This window comes from Somniosus microcephalus, chromosome 8 (genome assembly GCF_052327205.1).
Source record: "Somniosus microcephalus isolate GS21.2 chromosome 8, FLI_Smic_1.0, whole genome shotgun sequence".
Classification (NCBI taxonomy): domain Eukaryota; kingdom Metazoa; phylum Chordata; class Chondrichthyes; order Squaliformes; family Somniosidae; genus Somniosus; species Somniosus microcephalus.
Window position 1 is genome coordinate 26,203,611 of NC_140994.1, and position 20,268 is coordinate 26,223,878.

The 20,268-nt window shown below is 45.6% G+C and overlaps 1 protein-coding gene across 1 annotated transcript; it reads left to right on the forward strand.

The window, feature by feature from the left end:
• Positions 1–8,771: 8,771 nt before the first annotated feature.
• LOC147113389 (prolactin-releasing peptide receptor-like) lies at positions 8,772–10,782 on the forward strand. The gene is made up of 2 exons (XM_085994012.1): positions 8,772–9,278; positions 9,629–10,782. The coding sequence occupies exons 1-2, from the start codon at positions 9,200–9,202 to the stop codon at positions 10,759–10,761; spliced, it is 1,212 nt and encodes a 403-aa protein (XP_085850138.1). The 5' UTR covers positions 8,772–9,199; the 3' UTR covers positions 10,762–10,782.
• The last annotated feature ends 9,486 nt before the right edge of the window (positions 10,783–20,268 follow it).

Below are 20,268 nucleotides of genomic sequence, written 5' to 3' on the forward strand. Positions count from 1 at the left end.
ACCCCCCACACCAGGCTGAGGGCCTCTCTGTCATTCTGGGCATAGTTATGCTCGGCTGCAGTTAACGAGCGTGACGCAAAAGCTATCGGCCTCTCTGAACCATCAAGGGATTTATGTGACAGTACCGCTCCAACGCCGTAGGGAGACGCATCACACGCCAGTCTTATCGGTAGTGATGGGTTGTAGTGAGCTAATACTTCTCTAGAAGTGATCAGGCCTTTACACTTCTGAAAGGCCCGCTTACATTCATCGCTCCATTTCCATGCTACTCCAGTTTGTAGCAGGGCGTTCAGTGGGTGCAGAATTGTGGACAAATTCGCCAAAAACTTATGGTAGTAATTCACCAATCCGAGGAATGACCTCAGTTGCGACACATTTTCAGGCGCTGGAGCCTTAACTACCGCTTCAATTTTGTCAGGGGACTTATGAAACCCCTCTTCATCAATCACGTGGCCACAATACGATATTTGTTTCTTAAAAAACTCGCACTTGGGGCGATTGGCTCGTAGCCCATGTTCTCTTAGTCTAGTGAGCACCTGCTCTAGGTTGGCAAGGTGTTCACTGTCATTTTCACCTGTCACTAGGATGTCGTCCAAGTAACACTGAGTCCCCGGAATCCCTTGCAGGACTTGTTCCATCGCTCTTTGCCATATAGCCGGAGCTGATGCAACTCCGAATACCAGTCGATTATACTGGTAAAGACCTTTGTGAGTGTTTATCGTGAGATATTTCCTGGAGGATTCTTCAACCTCCATCTGCAAATATGCTTGCGCTAGGTCAATTTTTGTAAAACGTTTCCCTCCAGATAGTGAGGCGAAAATATCTTCTATCCTCGGAAGAGGATACTGTACTGTGTGAAGGACTGGGTTCACAGTCACCTTGAAGTCCCCACAGATGCGAACCTTCCTTGGCTCCTCAGACTTATTGTTTAACGTTTTCTTCATGACAGGAATGATGGGTGTCGCCCACTCGCTCCAGTCTACCTTAGTTAACATGCCTGCATTCTCCAGATTCTCCAGCTCTGCCTTGACGGCTGGGCGAATTGCATACGGTACCGGTCTTGCTTTGAAAAACTTGGGAATTGCATTCTCTTCTATTTTTATCGAGGCGGTTATGCCTTTAAGAGTTCCCAGTTCTTGTTGAAATACCTCTTTCGCGTTAGCCAAGATTTTTGACAATCATCCAGGTGTGACGTCGTCATCCTTTTTACCAGCCACAGTCAGTGCCTGAATGGAGTGCCAGTCTAAACTTATCTTTCTGATCCATTCACGTCCCAATAACGGTGGTCCACCATCTTGCAGTATGTACAGATACAATTTCTGTATTTCCTTGCCGTTGTATTCGACAGGCACCCTTATTTTCCCTCTGGGGTATACTTTCTGCCCCGTATATGTCTTCAAGACAATGGATGTGTCTTTCAAGGGTATGTGTGAGAATAGCCGCTCGTAGTCTCGTCGATTCATGATAGTCAGGCTGATCCTGTATCCAATTCCATTTTTATTTGGGACCCTGCTATCGTGAGGGTGACCCAAATGGTTCAGTGATCCTCTTTTGTGATTACGTTATGTAGTTTGAGACAGCTTTGTCTCTTGTTCCCGGATTCACTATCGCTCTTCTGGTCTTTGGAACTACTGTCCGTCATCTTTTGTACTTTCCTGTACTTTTCCTTAATAGTCTTTTTGTTGTCGTTAGTCTTCTTCCCGGACCTGCAAACTCGTGCAATGTGTCCCATCTTTCCGCATTGCCTGCATGTTTTGTCCTTGGACCAGCAGTCCTTCTGGTCATGGGTTGTTCTGCCGCAGCGATAACATTTTTCAAATCCCCATGTCATTTCATGGGTGCCGTATTCCTGTGGCTTTTGCTGTATTTCCGCAGCTCCCCTTGCTGCTGCTTCGTACGATACTGCCACGCTGAAAGCCTTATCTAGCGTCAGCTCTTTCTCAGAGAGTAACCTCTTCTGGGTTCCTTCACTCAGGAGTCCACAGACAAATTTGTCCCGTAGGGTATCTGCCAGTCCTGCTCCGAACTGGCAGTGCTTTGATAGCTTGTGTAGTTCCATAAGGTAATCAGCATTGCTCTCATCTTTATGCTGATTTCTCCTGTGGAATTTAAATCTTTCTGCTATCAGCAGCGGTGTAGGATTTAGGTGTTCCTGTAGGATATCAACAATTTCGTTAAAACTCTTCTCCATCGGTTTGACTGGAGTGATCAGGTTCCGCAATAGGCCGTACGTTCTTGCGCCCATTAAGTTTAGTAGTACCAATGCCTTTTTCTCATCGGCTACTTCATTTGCCTTGCAATATACTTCGACTCTTTCCACATACGTGGTCCAGTCTTCTATTGCATTATCGAAGGCAGTAATATTGCCAGTCTTCGGCATCTTGGAGATCGAAGATGGCGCCTCCTGCGCTTTGCCTTCTTCCCCGATTGAACAAAATGGCGCCTCCCGCGCTTTGCCTTCTTCCCCGCTGAATTAAGATGGCGCCTCCCGCGCTTTCTGTCTTTTCCGCTGCTGCCAGCGCTGTTGCTGGCATTTTTATGCCTTGATGGCGATGCCCTATGGTCTTCGCGCACTTCCCCCAGCGCAGCTGCCAACGCCGCTCTCCGCGGTCCCCGTGGCAAACTGCAGCTCCTCGCGGCTTTCTGCGCTTCTAATTTCTTTTATTTTAATTACTGTTCCCGTCGTCAGAGCAGACCCTATGGGACACTTTCCTCCCTCTTCTCGGGTCTGTACGCTGCCCGGCTTCGTAGCACCGGCCGCGCCCTGTGTGCTCCACCCTCTCTCTCTCTCTCCTCTTCCCGACAACACTGCTCAGGCCCGTTGAAAAGCCACCCGATCGAGCTCTAGCCCGCCGCAGCCCAGGAAGGATCAGTGTACTACCTGCCACCAGCCCGATTAGCTGGAACACCATAGACTGGAGAACCAAGCCCAGCTCTCGACAGCCTCTCCTGCAAATCTTCAAATTCGATGAATCAGAGGGCGGTTGCCCACGGTCGACGCCCATTTCTTCTGTTTTTTCTTTTTTTTCTTTTTGGATTTCTTCCTTCTGGCCTCGACCTCTAACAACTTCGCTTCAGGGATGGATCCCCGTGAGGTGGTGCAGAACTGTAGGTAAGTTCGGATCTGTTCGTCGCCAATGTAACGTCCGTGTGTAATTGAGACACGGACTGCAGAAGTTGGTTATAACAGGTGTTTACTGGATGGAGACAAAACTGGAACTACTATACAAAGTTACTACACAGGCTTATATACAGGGGTGGTCACTACTGGTACTGCAGTATACAGGGGCTGCAGAATATAATTCCTTCTTCAAGGTACATACACTACAGTGTGGGGGGAGCATCAGATGTGAGCTGGCCTCGTGGCCAATGGCCCAGTAATTCGGGTCCCAACGCGTGAGTAAGCACCATGTACTCACACGTGGGCCCGATGGAAGTGCCGGTTTTCAGCATGCACAGCGCATGCGTGGAAAACCGGCATTTCCTTTCCTCTGAACCAAGGGGTTCAGAGGTCGAACGTGTGCGCGCAGGAGTCTGCGCGTGCGCGCTGAAATTCCTTTTTTTTTACAGGGTTGCCCGTGCGATAAGGCCTCCAGTTTTTACGCGAAAAAAAAGCAGACGTAAGTACTTAGTTTTAAAAGGTAAGTGGTCTATTAATTAAAGTTAGAAATTTTTTTCCACAGGTTTATTATTTTTAAAGACTTTACAGTAAGGTAAGTGTATTTTTAGACCTGATTTGTTAAAAAATTATTTTTTTCAAAAATTTGAATAATTGTTTAAATTAGTTTTTTACAGTTATTAATAGTTCATTTAATTAGTGGGATGTTTTTTTAACTTTTATTTGAAGTTCAAGTACTGTTTTGGGCGCCCGGAGTTTTCATGGCCGAGTAATTCGGGTCCCAACGCGTGAGTAAGCACCGTGTACTCACGCGTGGGACCGATGGAATTGCCAGTTTTCTGCATGCTCAGCGCATGCGCGGGAAACCGGCATTTCCGATCCTCTGAACCAAGGGGTTCAGAGGTCGAACGCGTGTGCGCAGGAGTCTGCGCGTGCGCGCTGAAATTCCTTTTTTTTTACAGGGTTGCCCGTGCGATAAGGCCTCCAGTTTTTACGCGAGAAAAAGGCAGACGTAAGTACTTAGTTTTAAAAGGTAAGTGGTCTATTAATTAAAGTTAGAAACATTTTTCCACAGGTTTATTATTTTTAAAGACTTTACAGTAAGGTAAGTGTATTTTTAGACCAGATTTGTTAAAAAATTATTTTTTTCAAAAATTTGAATAATTGTTTAAATTAGTTTTTTACAGTTATTAATAGTTCATTTAATTAGTGGGATTTTAAAAACTTTTATTTGAAGTTTAAGTACTGTTTTGGGCACCCGGAGTTTTCATGAGTTTGACAGTTCTTACTATCAAACTCATGAATGAACTTTTGCAACCTCCGATTGGTTGCCCAGTGCTCACGTGATCCCAGCCGGCTCATCGAACTAACTACGCCACTGGATCATGCAAGCACAGCGCGCCGGGAGCTGAACCGGGCCACTGACAGGAAATCCACGCAGGGCCAGGCTTCAACTGTCGGCGCGCTATGTAAGTGTACGTCGGGGGCTTGCACCCGTGGGAAGCCCCCAACACCAATTTCTGGGCCAATGTTCCCTTTAAGCTGTGCAGCCGCTCAGCGCTCTGCAGCTCCCGCGCAGCCGGCTCACCAGCTTTTAAATAGGAAAAACTGTGCACCCCCCCACCCCCCCAAAAAAAAATAAAAGGGAACATTGCTCGTGGCACAAAAAACAACCACGGCAAGGCAACCAAAAGATTTGTGCTGGAATTGGCCAAACAAAGCAAGGTCGCGCAGAAGCCGAGCGATGACCAATATGGAAAGGCTGGAGGCAGCCAACAAAAGCCAGAAGATGCGTGAATGACCAAATGCAGCCGGTGGCAGAACTGTCAGTAAGGCTAACTGCAGTAAACAGAGCATCGTGTTCAAGTAATGGTTTAGCCTTAGGTTAACTGCAAAGTCTGTGACCAATCGATGCCTTTACGAAGTATAATAACAGCTAAGAATATTGACGCATATTGAAAATAATTGTGTAGTGCATAATAATTTATTCTGCGTGTTACATTGTGTTTATGACATGTAATCTGAACCAAAGTCCGTGTCAGCAATAAAGTGTGTGGAGTTGTACACATATTTGAGTGTATGTATTTTATATCAGGGGTTATATTTCCCAGTTGAACTCCCAGGCATTCATTACAAGGTGCCCATTCTTTCTTGTAAAATTGTTTTCTTTTGTTGAACTATATTTAACTGAACTGTATTGTCAGTCCCATTTTAAATATAATAGTCATTTGGTAATCCTGTGCTTTTGACATATCTAATAGAAACGTTTGTTATTTTTCCATTTGAAATTTGCATGCTGTTCCACTTGGCAATAGAGAAAGATTTCCTTTGTGCATTTGTGATAGCAAAGTCATAAATGTGTTAATAAAGAATGGGTTTACCACTTCACTACTCGTAGTCATAGAGGAATCGTCAGCTTAATCATCGCCCATTAAAGTCACTAAACAAAACCAATAAGAATAGAAAACAAATTCCAAACTTCATTTCTGTCTTCACCTCAAGTCACATGTGAAAGTAAAGCAGGCAGCTGCAAGATAAAACACATAAAGACACCAAAAAGATGTTGGAAGCCTGTTTCAGGCACAGAATATATCAGCAGGGATATATTCCAAACCAATCTCCTCAAAATGTCTCAGTTCCAGAAATTAGAATCAAACAGCTAGTTAGAACAGACTAACAGCTTCCACTGAATTGTTCTATTTCATCACTAATTAAGATGGCTATGTCCTATCTTGTGAAATGAACCCCCTGCTGGACTGCAGCGTCTGAATTTAAAACCCGCAATGAACATTTCATTGTTCCCAGAAAATACTGAACCTAAATAAAATTGATATTGGCTAGGTCAGTATTTTAGTACAAAATCTTTGCCCACTTTCTTCTGAACTCTGCTCTTGATTGCAGTTGAGAAACAAACATGCAGAAAATAAATTTAAAAAATCAACTGTATATTTTATTACACGCTCAAAAAATGATGAAATTTGTTAAAGAAAAGAAAATCCTTCCTTTAACAAGGTCAACAAAGTTCCCTCATTTGGGGGCTCGATGGGTAAGTGCACAGTGTGGTTTGATCCTGAGCCACACACACATGCCAGAAAGACCATAGATTCAGTTGGGGTGTAAAGCAAATACTCATTGTAAAAGATTGAGGAAACTCAGACGCAAGTGCTTTATGCATGTAATTATGCTACACCCGAATTTCCTTGATCTTTTATGCCAGTCTATTAAACCTTGCGCCCAAACGTACCTCACCTCATATAATGACTGTGCCCCTGGCTAAAGAGCTGTTCCTGCAATGATAGAATCATAGAATGATACAGCACAGTGGGCCATTCAGCCCATCGTGCCTGTGCCAGCTCTTTGGTAGAGCTACCCAATTAATCCCACTCCCCTGCTCTCCCCCCATAGCTAAATATTTTTTTCCCTTCAAGTATTTATCCAATTCTCTTCTGAAAGTTACTATTGAATCTCCTTCCATCACCCTTTCAGGTAGTCCATTCCAGATCACAACAACTTGCTATGTAAAAAAATGTTTCTTCAAGTCGCCTCTGGTTCTTTTGCCAATCAATTTAAATCTGTGTCCTCTGATTACGGACTCTTCTGCCACTGGAAACAGTTTTTCTTTATTTACTCTGTCAAAACCATTCATGATTTTGAACACCTCTATTAAATCTCCTCTTAACCTTCTCTGCTCTAAGGTGAACAACCTTAGCTTCTCCAGTCTCTCCACATAACTGAAGCTCCTCATCCCTGGTACCATTCTAGTAAATCTCTTCTGCACCCTCTCCAAGGCCATGACATCCTTTCTAAAGTGTGGCAAATGGTATGTTGGCCTTCGTAGCAAGAGGGTTCGAGTACAGGAACAAGGATGTCTTGCTGCAGTTGTACAGGACCTTGGTGAGACCACATCTTGAGTATTGTGTGCAGTTTTGGTCACCTTATCTGAGGAAGGATGTTCTTGCCATAGAGGGAATGCAGCGAAGATTCACCAGACTGATACCTGGGATGGCAAGAATGACGTATGAGGAGAGATTGGGTCGATTAGGCTTATACTCGCTGGAGTTTAGAAGAATGAGAGGGGATCTCATTGAAACTTATAAAATTCTAACAGGACTAGACAGACTAGATGCAGGAAGGATGTTCCCGATGGCCGGGGAGTCCAGAACCAGGGGTCACAGTCTAAGGATAAGGGGTAAGCCATTTAGGACACAGATGAGGAGGAATTTCTTCACCCAGAGAGTGGTGAACCTGTGGAATTCTCTACCACAGAAGGCAGTGGAGGCCAATTCATTAAATATATTCAAGAAGGAGTTAGATATATTTCTTAAGGCTAAAAGGATCAAGGGATAAGGGGAGAAGGCAGGGACAGGGTACTGAATTTGGATGATCGGCCATGATCTCATTGAATGGTGGAGCAGGCTCGAGGGGCCAAATGGCCTACTCCTGCTCCTATCTTCTATGTTTCTATGGTGCCCAGAATTGAACACAATACTCCAGCTGAGGTCTAACCAGTGTTTTATAAAAGTTTAGCATAACTTTCTTGCTTTTGCACTTTATTCCTCTATTAATAAAGTCAAGGATCTCATATGCTTTATTAACAGCCTTCTCAACTTGTCCTGTCACCTTCAAAGAGTTGTGTACATACACCCCCAGGTTTAAAATGGTACCATTTAGTTTATATTGCCTCTCCTCATTCTTCCTTCCAAAATGTAACACTTCACATTTCTCTGTGTTAAATTTCATCTGCCATGTGTCTGCCCATTTCACCAGTCTGTCTATGCCCTTCTGAAGTCTGTTACTATCCTCCTCATTGTTTACTACATTTCTGAGTTTCGTATCATCTGCAAACTTGGTAATGGTGTCCTGTATAACCAAGCCCATGTCATTAATATCTATCAAATAGAGCAATGGTCCTAATACCGACCCCTGGGGAACACCACTGTATACTCCCCTCCAGTCTGAAAAAGAACCGTTCACCATTACTCTCTGTTTTCTGTCCCTCAGCCAATTTTGTATCAATGCTGCCACTGACCCTTTAATCCCACGGGCTTTAATTTTGCTAACAAGTCTATTATGTGGTACTTTGTTAAATGCCTTTTGAAAGTCCATATACACATCAACTGCACTCCCCTCATCAACCCTCTCAGTTACTTCATCAAAGAACTCAATCAAGTTAGTCAAACACGATTTGCCTTTAACGAATCTGTGCTGACTTTCATTTATTAGACCATACTTTCCTAAATGCTAATTAATTTTGTCCTGGTTTATTGTCTCTAAAAGTTTCCCCACCAACAACGTTAGGGTGACTGACTGGCCTGTACTTACCTTATTTTTATCCTTCTCCCCTTTTTAAAATAGGGGTGTAACATTTGCAATCCTCCAGTCCTCTGGCACTACCCCCATATCCAAGGAGGATTGGAAGATTATGGTCGGAACCTCCGCAATATTTCAACAAGAATTTGAAGATATGGAACAAAACACTATTGGCTCTCTCCATGCTTTTCAGTTACTGTAATATGTGGATGAGAATGAAACGTTCGTGTTAATGGGTTTTACTTCACCAATGTTCATTTTGTTGTAAATGTATGCCTTTACTTGGGCTGACTGTCATGACATTACCATTTATTTTACAATAGGTGTTGGAAATGACGGCGCCAGCCAGTGATTTTATTTGGCAGCACCTTTCAGCAATAAACGTCTTGTATTGCAACAGACGGGGAAACTGGCTGTACTTCTAATCAAAAGTTTAAAAAAAACATTTGCAGATCCCTCCCTGTGACAATTGGTTCTCTCGTATAAATCGCCACCTCTCACGTTTAACAGCGTCGTTGCTCACGAGTCAACCGAGGTAAAAGGGGTGGGTGGGGAGGAACTGGCCAAAACGGCGAAACACAGCTCGACAGACCAGTGGCGGCTTGGCGACGCCCCTTTAACCAGAGAATTCTTGTGTGTTATCCATGACCATGTTCACACGGATCAAGAAAGCCGGCGATTAAGCGGGTGCTGGAACTGAGTGAGTCGCGGTCACTGTCTGTGCTTTTTTCTAAGATCGGTTTTGCAAAGAGGGCAGCGGCCAGCCTGTCTATGCCAGGGGGGCAAAACAAGAGACTCGGCGATTCTGTCCTCGCACTATGTCCAGCCAAGCCTGAATTCGAAACAGTCGGTGAGTAATTTCTATAGGGAAAGTATTTATCTATTCGTGCGTATGAGATTAAGAAGTGATTTGCGGATCGTTAAGTGCACAAAGTTGATCTTCGCCTCTGTACTAACACTTTAACTTGAAAACAAAACGGTTTGATAGTGTCCCTGCGATTTCGTTATTTACTAAAACCGATATCGGTCAATTTAACAATTTAAAGTTGCAATGAGAAAATCCAGATTTCTGCAATAGCTGTTTAAATAGTTGGTGGCATTTTCAGTCAAGATATGATCGGATTGGAGTAAAAGCCTAGAGGTGAAGAGAGGTGGGTTTATTTCAGTAATACGTTGACTGTTGTTCTTTTTTTAAAATAGGCGGTTTCAGACTCGGAAATTCTGACACTTGGGGAGCGAAACCCGGTGTAACTCGCCATAAGGCCATGGAACAGAAAATATCTGGGCTGGTCAGCTGGGAGAGCAGCTCCGAGAACCTCACCGCGGGCCAGAGCGCCTTGGAGGAACCCGGCAACCTCTCGTCTCAGTTTCAGGGCATCCAGCTCATCCAGTCTTTCAAACCCCTGATCATCCCGTGCTACGCGCTGGTGGTGTTCATCGGCATCTTCGGGAACTACCTGCTCATCTACGTGATCTGCAAGACGAAGAAGATGCACAACATCACCAATTTCCTGCTGGGCAACCTGGCTTTCTCGGACATGCTGATGTGCGCTACCTGCGTCCCCTTCACTCTGGCGTACGTCTTCGAGCCGCGGGGCTGGATCTACGGCAGGTTCATGTGTTACTTCGTCTTCCTGATGCAGCCCGTCACCGTGTTCGTTTCGATCTTCACCTTGACTGTCATAGCCGTGGATCGGTACTATGCCACCGTGCACCCGCTCAAGCGGCGGCTCAGCATCCCCACCTGTGCCTATCTGCTGGCGGCCATCTGGCTCTTGGCTTGTCTCCTGGCCGCTCCAGCCCTGGTGCACACCTACTACGTGGAGTTCTTCCACCAGGACCTGACCATCTGCGAGGAGTTCTGGATGGGGATGGAGAAGCCCCGCCTGGTCTACGCTTACAGCACCCTGGTCGTCACCTACCTGCTGCCCTTCTCGGTCATCTCCCTGTCCTACCTGAGGATCTCGGTCAAGCTGAAGAACCGCGTGGTGCCCGGCAACATCACCCAGAGCCAAGCCGAGTGGGAGCGGGCCAGGCGCCGCAAGACCTTCCGCCTGCTGGTGCTGGTGGTGGCCGCCTTCGGCCTGTGCTGGCTCCCTCTCCACCTCTTCAACGTGATCAAAGACATCGACATCGACCTGATCGACAAGCAGTACTTCAACCTGATTCAGCTGCTGTGCCACTGGCTGGCCATGAGCTCCGCCTGTTACAACGCCTTCATCTACGCCTGGCTTCACGACAGCTTCAGAGGGGAGCTCAAGAAAATGTTCACCTGGCGCAACCAAAAAGTGGCTCCAACTGTGCACTGTGTCATGGCCAGCGTGGTTTTGTAAATAAAGCATAGCTCAGCTGCAAAAGAACAGACTGTCTCTAAGTACTGATTGGGAACAAAGAAGACACGCATGGCGTGTAACCATAGTCGCACTTTCTGATCGTTATTATTATATTTATATATTGATATAGCACATAATAGTGCGGGGAGAGAGCAGGGGAATGAGATTAGGGCACATTGGGAGGGGCAACAACAACAACTTGTATTTATATAGCGTCTTTAATGTGGTAAAATGTCCCAAGGCGCTTCACATATAAGACAAACATTTGACACCAAGCCACATAAAGAGAAATTAGGGCAGGTGACCAAAAGCTTGGTCAAAGAGGTCGGTTTTAAGGACCGTCTTAAAGGAGGAAAGAGAGGTAGTGAGGTGGAGAGGTTTAGGCAGGGAATTCCAGAGCTTAGGGCCTAGGCAACAGAAGGCACGGCCACCAAAGGTTGAGCGATTATAATCAGGGATGCTCAAGAGGGCAGAATTAGAGGAGCGCAGATATTTCGGAGGGTTGTGGAGCTGAAGGAGATTACAGAGATAGGGAGGGGCGAGGCCATGGAGGGATTTGAAAACAAGGATGAGAATTTTGAAATCGAGATGTTGCGTAACTGGGAGCCAATGTAGGTCAGCAAGCACAGGGGCGATGGGTGAACGGGACTTGGTGCGGGTTAGGACACGGGCAGCCGAGTTTCGGATGACCTCATGTTTACGCAGGAGTGTGTTGGAATAGTCAAATCTAGGGGTAACAAAGGCATGGGTGAGGGTTTCATCAGCGGATGAACCGAGGAAAGGGCAGAGACGGGCGATGTTACGGAGGTGGAAATAGGTGGTCTTAATTATGCTGCGGATATGTGGTCCCAATTTCTTTTGGCATGGGTTATGGGAGCAAGCGGTCTTCCCTGTTCGAAATCCAGGAATGACCTCTTATGCCCCCTTGGCACAACTCTTAATAAGCTCTATTGTTAGAGTCGCAAGCTATCTCGCATCTGTACTGAAATGCCTACGAATTATAGGATGATCAAACCTTTTTGATGGGTATTCTAAACTCATGAAAGCGGGTCTCCCAATTGCAGATGGGAAATGATGTACAAATCTAAATTCTAGTTATATATAAATTATAACTGAGCCATATTGAGGGAGACGAATGTTGCTCTTAACGTTGGCTTTAGGGGCCATTGTCAAGAAGTAACATTTCCTGGCTAAGTCAAAGCTAATTGCACACAAAGTCATACTTCATCACGTGTCATAGCACAGAAACAGGCCATTCGGCCCAACCAGTCCATGCCGGTGTTTATGCTCCACTCGAGCCCCCTTTCCGTCTCTCCTTATCTAACCCTATCAGCCTGACTGTTTCCTTCTCCCTCATATGCTTACCTGCCCTCAGTTCTAAGTTGTATTCAGTCCATTAGCTTGCCCTGTTCTCTGGCATTGCTTCGGGTCTTATCTGCCACACGAAGCAAGGCAGAGAGAATTTCCTTTGGAATTAGAGTTGTATTAAAATGTGTGATGGATAGCTTTTCTAAGATATCCTTGACTACCCGAGGGCGCTCCGCCGATCAAAGTTACACCGCTGTACCTGCTCTTTCTTAAAGAGCGCGATCGAATAGATCAAAACGTGCGCCGACAAATAGAATAAAGGCTGGTGGATGAAATGATTTCGATCTGTCTGCCTCAATTTCCTCCCACAGTATAAATGTCAGTGCTTGAACCTGCTTGCAGTACAAGCTGAGACGCCAACAGCGAATACGATTAAAGATTAGTGTCATCTGTAAACTAAACAGGACATCATTCCAAGCAGATCTCGAACAGGATGTACTGTGACACAGCCTTGTTCCCACTAGGTAGCCGGGGAGATTTGCTTTAGTCTAAAACCCTGCGATTTCGGATGCGGACAAAAAACAATTATTATTTTTTTCACGTCACTGCTTCTTTCCTTTATTCCTCGCCCGGTTCTTCGCCGCTTGCATGAATTCGCGGACTGCCTCTTGGAGTTAGATCGTTTTCCACGCGGTTCTCTCAACAAAGTCACGTTTTCCTTTGGCCGAAAGGATGAACCTGTCCGAAACCAGAACCCAATCGGTTGCAGGGAGAGAGAAAAAACACAGAAATCACCGATCTGAGAAAGAGTGGAGCTCCTCGGTTGTTTAGCAATGTTCATTGCATGAACTGTGCCCGATTTCACATCAGGTAGCATTGTCTGCACCTGTTTACAACAGCTCAAACACACCAGGATTCATTATTTTTCTTAATTGAGAGGGGACTTGAACTGTCTGAAATTAGAATGGAATAGGAAAGAGATCTTGTTATGAAATATAACAACATGCATATTGCACTAAAATAATTCATGTCCTTCCCACCAGCACAGAGACTGCACCACTAATGATATCCCGTATGATTGTGTTGGTTGTTTGCTGTCTCTCCGATTCCTCCTTGCAACACTGCCTTTGACACCATCAACCGCTCAATTCTCCCCCAATATATCTACAGGTCGCCCACGGGGCTGGCTTGTTTCCATTCATAATTGTGGCATCATGACGTATGAGGAGAGATTGGGTCGATTGGGATTATACTCGCTGGAGTTTAGAAGAATGAGAGGGGATCTCATTGAAACTTATAAAATTCTAAGAGGACTAGACAGACTAGATGCAGGAAGGATGTTCCCGATGGCGGGGGAGTCCAGAACCAGGGGTCACAGTCTAAGGATAAGGGGTAAGCCATTTAGGACAGAGATGAGGAGGAATGTCTTCACCCAGAGAGTGGTGAACCTGTGGAATTCTCTACCACAGAAGGCAGTGGAGGCCAATTCATTAAATATATTCAAGAAGGAGTTAGATATATTTCTTAAGGCTAAAGGGATCAAGGGATATGGGGAGAAGGCAGGGACAGGGTACTGAGTTTGGATGATCAGCCATGATCTCATTAAATGGCAGAGCAGGCTTGAGGGGCCGAATGGCCTACTCCTGCTCCTATCCTCTATGTTTCTATGTTGTAGAGTACACTTTCCGGCACAGAGCTCCATATGTCAGGGCAGGGTGGGGGGAATTTTCACCCTCACTTCCTGGGCTGTAATCTGGAGGAGTGGATTGCCCACCCATTGTAAACCCACCAGATTTTCATCCCATTGAAAGCAGTAGGGTGAAAATCAGACAGGTTGTACAACAGGCAGTTGGTCTGTTCCACCAGATTAGCGCCCAGGTGGTGAGGGTGAAAATCACCCTCCATATCATGAATTCAGGCCCAGAATCACCATGCCCTGCAGGAGTCTCCGCTAAAGTAAATGGATTTTAAAAATCCCGTGGCGTGTGCTGACCACAATTAACAAATCACCATATACTAACATGGAATGTGAAGCTGTTCATTATGACCTCCCGACACACTAATCTCCACACCAGGAGCACAAAGTCATAGGCCGCGATTTCCCCAACCTCGGCAGGTCTGTGGCGGGTGATGTCGGTGGCAGATCCCGACCCCGCTGCTGGCTCCAGCCCGTTGTGTAAAATGATCAGCCATGATCTCATTGAATGGCGGAGCAGGCTCGAAGGGCCGAATGGCCTACTCCTGCTCCTATCTTCTATGTTTCTAGTTCCCCCTGATTGGGCTTGTTAAGCCTGCCTAGTGCGTTTGCCGACCAATTGAAGGAAGCAGGTCTGATGACATCATTTGATGATGTGCCATCAGCTGGTTTCCTTAAAGGGACCATGCACAAACTGATTTTGACAGTTCTGCTGTCAGTGTTCTACAGCATTGAGGCACTACAAACACTGACAAGCACTGCACAGAGGTGCACGGCTGCACCCAGGCTCTCGCATGTCTCCCTCCATATGCTTATGGAGGGAGTCACAGCAAGCAGAGAGGTTCTCGTCCCTTCCAATAGGCGGAAAAGATCTCCCCAGGAGACTGACGCAGCCTGGTTGCACATTGCACAGGAGGACACGAGCAGGGATGACATCAGGAGTACTAGGCTGCAGTGGCGCAAACCTTTCGATGGTCTCAGTAGATCATGAAATGTTACTGCAAAGCCACACTCAACCTCATCCTGCTGTGCCATTCATCACAGCCCCTTCACTCTGCCTTCCCTACCCTACTCCTGCACATCCTTACTCAAACCAACTTACCTTGCATCTTTGTCCATCCCGCTATATCTACATTATCACTTCCCCATCTCACTAGCCACCCCTCACACTCACCCTCATCCTAGTCCAACCATACCAACTAACAACACACAAGGGTAGGCACTTCGGTGTTTTAGCCAATGTTCATGTAAAGTTTCTGTTAATGTGCTGTCAAACATTGAAACCGTTATTTTCAAAACTTTGCGTTCTTCGACAGATCTGTGTGCACCTTTAGAAGTGGCTTAGTGAGTTGCAGTGAATGGTGAGACATAACGGTACCCTCCGCAATAGTGATGAGTGTGAAAGGAATGGCTTGGGCATTGTAGGGATGCTTTATGTTGCTGGTGTGGGGTGGTGCCAACATGGCACACCATGTGGCAGCCAGGATGTACAGCATCAAGTGAAGTAAATGTGGCCATGGTGAGGCCATCCCTGGCATCCCGGGTAGCAATGTGGTCAGGTGCTGATGCCCTGTGTCCTGTGCAGCATCAGTTGATTGTGGAGAAGGTTGGTGTTGTTGTTGGTGCTGCTGGTGTTGGGGCTGACCATGGTGGGCTTCTGAGGACTAAGGTGAGATAGTTTCAAGGGAACCGATGCTAATGTAATAGATGGCAGGTGAACTTGAGATGGCAGAAGTGATCTGTCAATAGTGAGAGAGGTTGTTCCAATACTGGATAGAGAGTTTGCTCCAAACACTTGCAACCTGCATAAAGCTCAATCTGTCTCCAAATGCAGTAAGCAACAGCTTCTGAGCTTGGAAAGTGAACAGCTGTGAGATAGAAGCTTTTATATCCCATTTACAGTTGTCAAGTAATGAAATGATCCAATGGTCATACAGCTCCCGACCTCCTTACCTGACGTGATCCCCGAGCAGCGAGGGCCCCAAGGGGGACCTCGTAAAATGGTAAGGTGGGCTCAAAATACTTTTTAATGGGCTGTTAACAAGGTCATAATGACCTGAATTGCCTCCCCCGTCGCTGCTTGTTGGGTCTGTTCAGCCCTGACAAACCCGATATCTGGAAAGTTGTGTGGCAGTGGGTTGACAGCGGGGTCCCGACGCGCTGTCGGAAAAAAAAATTCCCATCCGACCCACCAACGAATGCGCCCGCTGACTCCCTGGAACTTCCCCCCATTAAAACCTATTCTTGTATCCCCTATAATGGCTTTTCTTCCCATGCCCACATAGTAACCTCTGGTGTACTCCAGGGCTTTATCCTATCATTCCCTCCTTTTTATAACAGACAAATGTTCAAGAAGCATGACAGACTTATAGCTGATCTTGGAAGACTAATAAAATTGATAATCAGGAACAACATGGAAATAATCTAATTCACAACATGGCTTTAAAAAGTGATCAACCACAGATTTGTTTGAGAATGGAGCAACCCAAATTGTGCATGGGGAAGTCACTTAAGATATTGTTCTAGACCACCAAAAAGTCTTTGATAAAGTATCACGAGATACTCTTTTATAAACTTTAGCACCAGTGGATATTAAGGATAAACTATGGATGTAGATGGGTAATGGGAAAGAAGCAGAGGATAGCCATAAGAGTAGCTAGGTCATAATAAGGGGAATAACAACAGAAAATGCTGCAAAAATTCAGCAGGCCAGGCAACATCCATTATTTCGGATTTCCAGCATCCGCAGTATTTTGCTATCATAATAGGGGGAAGTATTCAATGAACGATTCAATGAACGCAGGGATCTGTGCTTGACCCCTTCCTTCTTCTTGTATACTTAAATAACCTGGAATCACAGTCTCAATGCAAAGTAGCCACGTTTAAAAATGACCGCAAGCTAAGTGGAACTGGGGCTCAGAGGAAATAGTCAAGATCTGACTAAGAGAACTCAACGTGGTTTGCACCTAGGAAATCAATGGCAAATCAAGTCCAATTTGGACATGTTCATTGTATTGCATATTGGAAGTAAAATAGTAAGTACACGTACCCCAAGGGTGGTCTAGAACTTATGAGGTAATAAACAAAGCAAAAAGGATGCTCGGTTGTATTGCCTAGTCAGTTGAACCCATATCCACAAAGTTCATGTTGAAACTATTCAGTGACCTGGTGAGGCTCCATGAGGAGTACTGTGTGTATTTCTGATGTCATAAGTGAGCCATCTAGGCCTTCAAGGCAGTGTAAAGGACAACAATAAGGCTAATCCCCAGGAAAAGCTTTGAGGAACAACTAGGTAAGCTAGGGATCATCAGCCTCAAAAGAGTCAAATCAGGTGGGACCCTTAAGAAGTAGATAAGATATTTAAGTGGATGGAGAAAGTGAACCTGAAACACACTTTCAGGTATGCCATCGTAGCAGGTCAAGAGGGCATAGCTTCAGGATTTGGAAGTAATATTTACAACAGGCATTATGATGAATTTCTTTACACAGTAGATATTAAGAACAGGTTGCCAGAAGGTTGAGGCCAGTACATTGAACTTATTTAAGAAACAGCACGGTGGCATAGTGGTTAGCACTGTTGCCTCACAGCGCCAGGGACCCGGGTTCAAATCCGGCCTCGGGTGACTGTCTGTGTGGAGTTTGCACATTCTCCCCGTGTTTGCGTGGGTTTCCTCTGGGTGCTCCGGTTTCCTCCCCCAGTCCAAAGATGTGCGGGTTAGGTTGATTGGCCATGATAAAAAATTGGCCCTTAGTGTTAGGGGGGATTAAATATGTGGGGTTACGGGGATAGGGCTTGGGTGGGATGGCTGTTGGTGTAGGGACCGGGTGCTAGGGTTTGGATGATCAGCCATGATCTCGTTGAATGGCGGAGCAGGCTCGAAGGGCCGAATGGCCTACTCCTGCTCCTAGTTTCTATGTTGTAATGGGAAGACTGTAGAAGGATGGAACTAAATGAGATGAATGACTTGTTTGAACCAATCGTGTAATTTTCTTTATAGGAACTAATACAATTTCCTTTGATTGGATCTATTCCACATATGTATGTATGGGGAAAAGGTTTTGTATTTTCCCTTAAGGTGTGGCAGTCTTATTTTCATTTCTTCTAGATCTAGAAGGAAGATTTTTCAATCAACTATTAGTTAGCAATATGGTATTAGCATCTACCCAACCATTAGTATGCTGACCTTATTTAATTTCATTTACAAGGTGTGAGCAAGCTCTCACCAGATTTAGCCTGGCATTGGGAGCTCACTAGAAGATGGTGAGAAATTGCATGTAAGCTGTCCTTAACGAGCTGCCTAATCAGGAGTAGTTTCAAAATGCCAGGATAATTCGTATGTCAGTGGGTAGCACCCTCACCTCTGAGACAAGAGGTTGTGGGTTTAAATCCTCATCCCGAAGACTTGAGCACAAAAATTCTAGGCTGACACTCCAGTGCAGTACTGAGGGAGTGCTGCACTGTCAGAGGTGCCGTCTTTCAGATGAGATGTTAAACCAAGGCTGCCTCTCAGGTGGACATAAAATATCTCGTGGCACTATTTTGAAGAAGAACAGGGGAGTTATCCTGGTGTCCTGGCCAGTATTTATCCCTCAATCAACATCACTAAAAAACAGATTATCTGGTCGTTATCACATTGCTGTTTGTGGGAGCTTGCTGTTGCAAATTGGCTGTTGCATTTCCTACATTGCAATAGTGACTACACTTCAAAAGTACTTAATTGGCTGTAAAATGCTTTGGGATGTCCTGAAGTCATGAAAGGCGCCATATAAATGCAAGTCTTTCTTACTATAGGACTCTTTAAATGTACTACAGCAACCCTGGCCACCCATTTTATATGGACCGGTAGATGGCTGAGCGCAACACTGGTATAAATGCCTAGAAATTCCACAGGCAATATCCTTGGGGCCTAATTATTAATATAACTGTACAGGGTATTGGTGAGACCACACCTGGAGTACTGCGTACAGTTTTGGTCTCCTTATTTAAGAAGGGATTTACTTGCATTGAAGGCAGTTCAGAGAAGGTTCACTAGGCTGATTCCGGAGATGAAAGGGTTGTCTTATGAGGAAAGGTTGAGCGGGTCGGGCCTATACTTATTGGAGTTTAGAAGAATGAGAGGTGATCTTATTGAAACATATAAGATTCTGAGGGAGCTTGACAGGGTAGATGCTGAGAGGATGTTTCCCCTCGTGGGGGAATTTAGAACTAGGGGGCATAGTTTCAGGATAAGGGGTCGCCCATTTAAGATGGAGATGAGGAGGAATTTCTTCTCTCAGAGGGTCGTGAATCTTTGGAATTCTCTACCCCAGAGAGCTGTGGAGACTGAGTCAGTGAATATATTCAAGGCTGAGATAGACAGATTTTTGAAAAACAGGGGAGTCAAGGGTTATGGGGAGCGGACAGGGAAGTGGAGTTGAGGCCAAGATCAGATCAGCCGTGATCTTATTGAATGGCGGAGCAGGCTCGAGGGGCCGAATGGCCTACTCCTGCTCCTATTTCTTATGTTCTTATACTCTTATGTTAGAGGGAGTGCAACGAAGGTTCACCAAACTGGTTCCTGGGATGGAAGGATTGTTCTATGAGGCGAGATTGAGTAGACTAGGCTTATATTCTCTAGAGTTTAGAAGAATGAGAGTTGATCTCATCGAAACATACAAAATTCTTACAGGGCTTGACAGGATAGATGCAGGGAGGATGTTTCCCCTGACTGGGGAGTCTAGGACCAGGGGTCACAGTCTCCAGAACTAGCCGTGCCTCTAGCCAAGCTGTTCCAGTACAGCTAGAACACTGGCATCTATCCGACAATGTGGAAAACTTCCCAGGTATGTCCTGTCCACAAAAAACAGGACAATTACAACCTGGCCAATTACTGCCCCATCAGTCTACTCTCAATCATCAGCAAAGTGATGGAAGGTGTCATTGACAGTGCTATTAAGCAGCACTTACTCACCAATAACTTGCTCACAGATGCACAGTTTGGGTTCTGCCGAGACCACTCGGCTCCCGACCTCATTACAGCCTTGGTCCAAACATGGACAAAGGAGCTGAATTCCAGAGGTGAGATGAGTGTGACTGCCCTTGACATCAAGGCAGCATTTGACCGAATGTGACATCAAGGAGCCCTAGTAAAACTGAAGTCAATTAGAATCAGGGGGAAAACTCTCCACTGGCTGGAGTCATACCCAGCACAAAGGAAGATGGTTGTGGTGGTTGAAGGTCAATCATCACAGCCCCAGGACATCGCTGCAGGTGTTCCTCGGGGCAGTGTCCTAGGCCCAACCATCTTAAGCTGCTTCATCAATGACCTTCCCTCCAACATAAGGTCAGAAATGGGGATGTTCGCTGATGACTGCACAGTGTTCAGCGCCATTCACAACTCCTCAGATAATGAAGCAGTCCATGCCCGCATGCAACAAGACCTGGACGATGTTCAGGCTTGGGCTCATAAGTGGCAGGTAACATTCACGCCACAGAAGAGCCAAGCAATGACTATCTCCAACAA

What these genes read in the sequence shown, in the direction of transcription:
- LOC147113389 (XM_085994012.1), top strand. Translation starts at nt 9,200, where the DNA reads ATGCCAGGGGGGCAAAACAAGAGACTCGGCGATTCTGTCCTCGCACTA. An exon ending in GCCTGAATTCGAAACAGTCG is followed by an intron (nt 9,279 to 9,628) that starts GTGAGTAATTTC and finishes TTTTTAAAATAG; the next exon opens with GCGGTTTCAGACTCGGAAAT.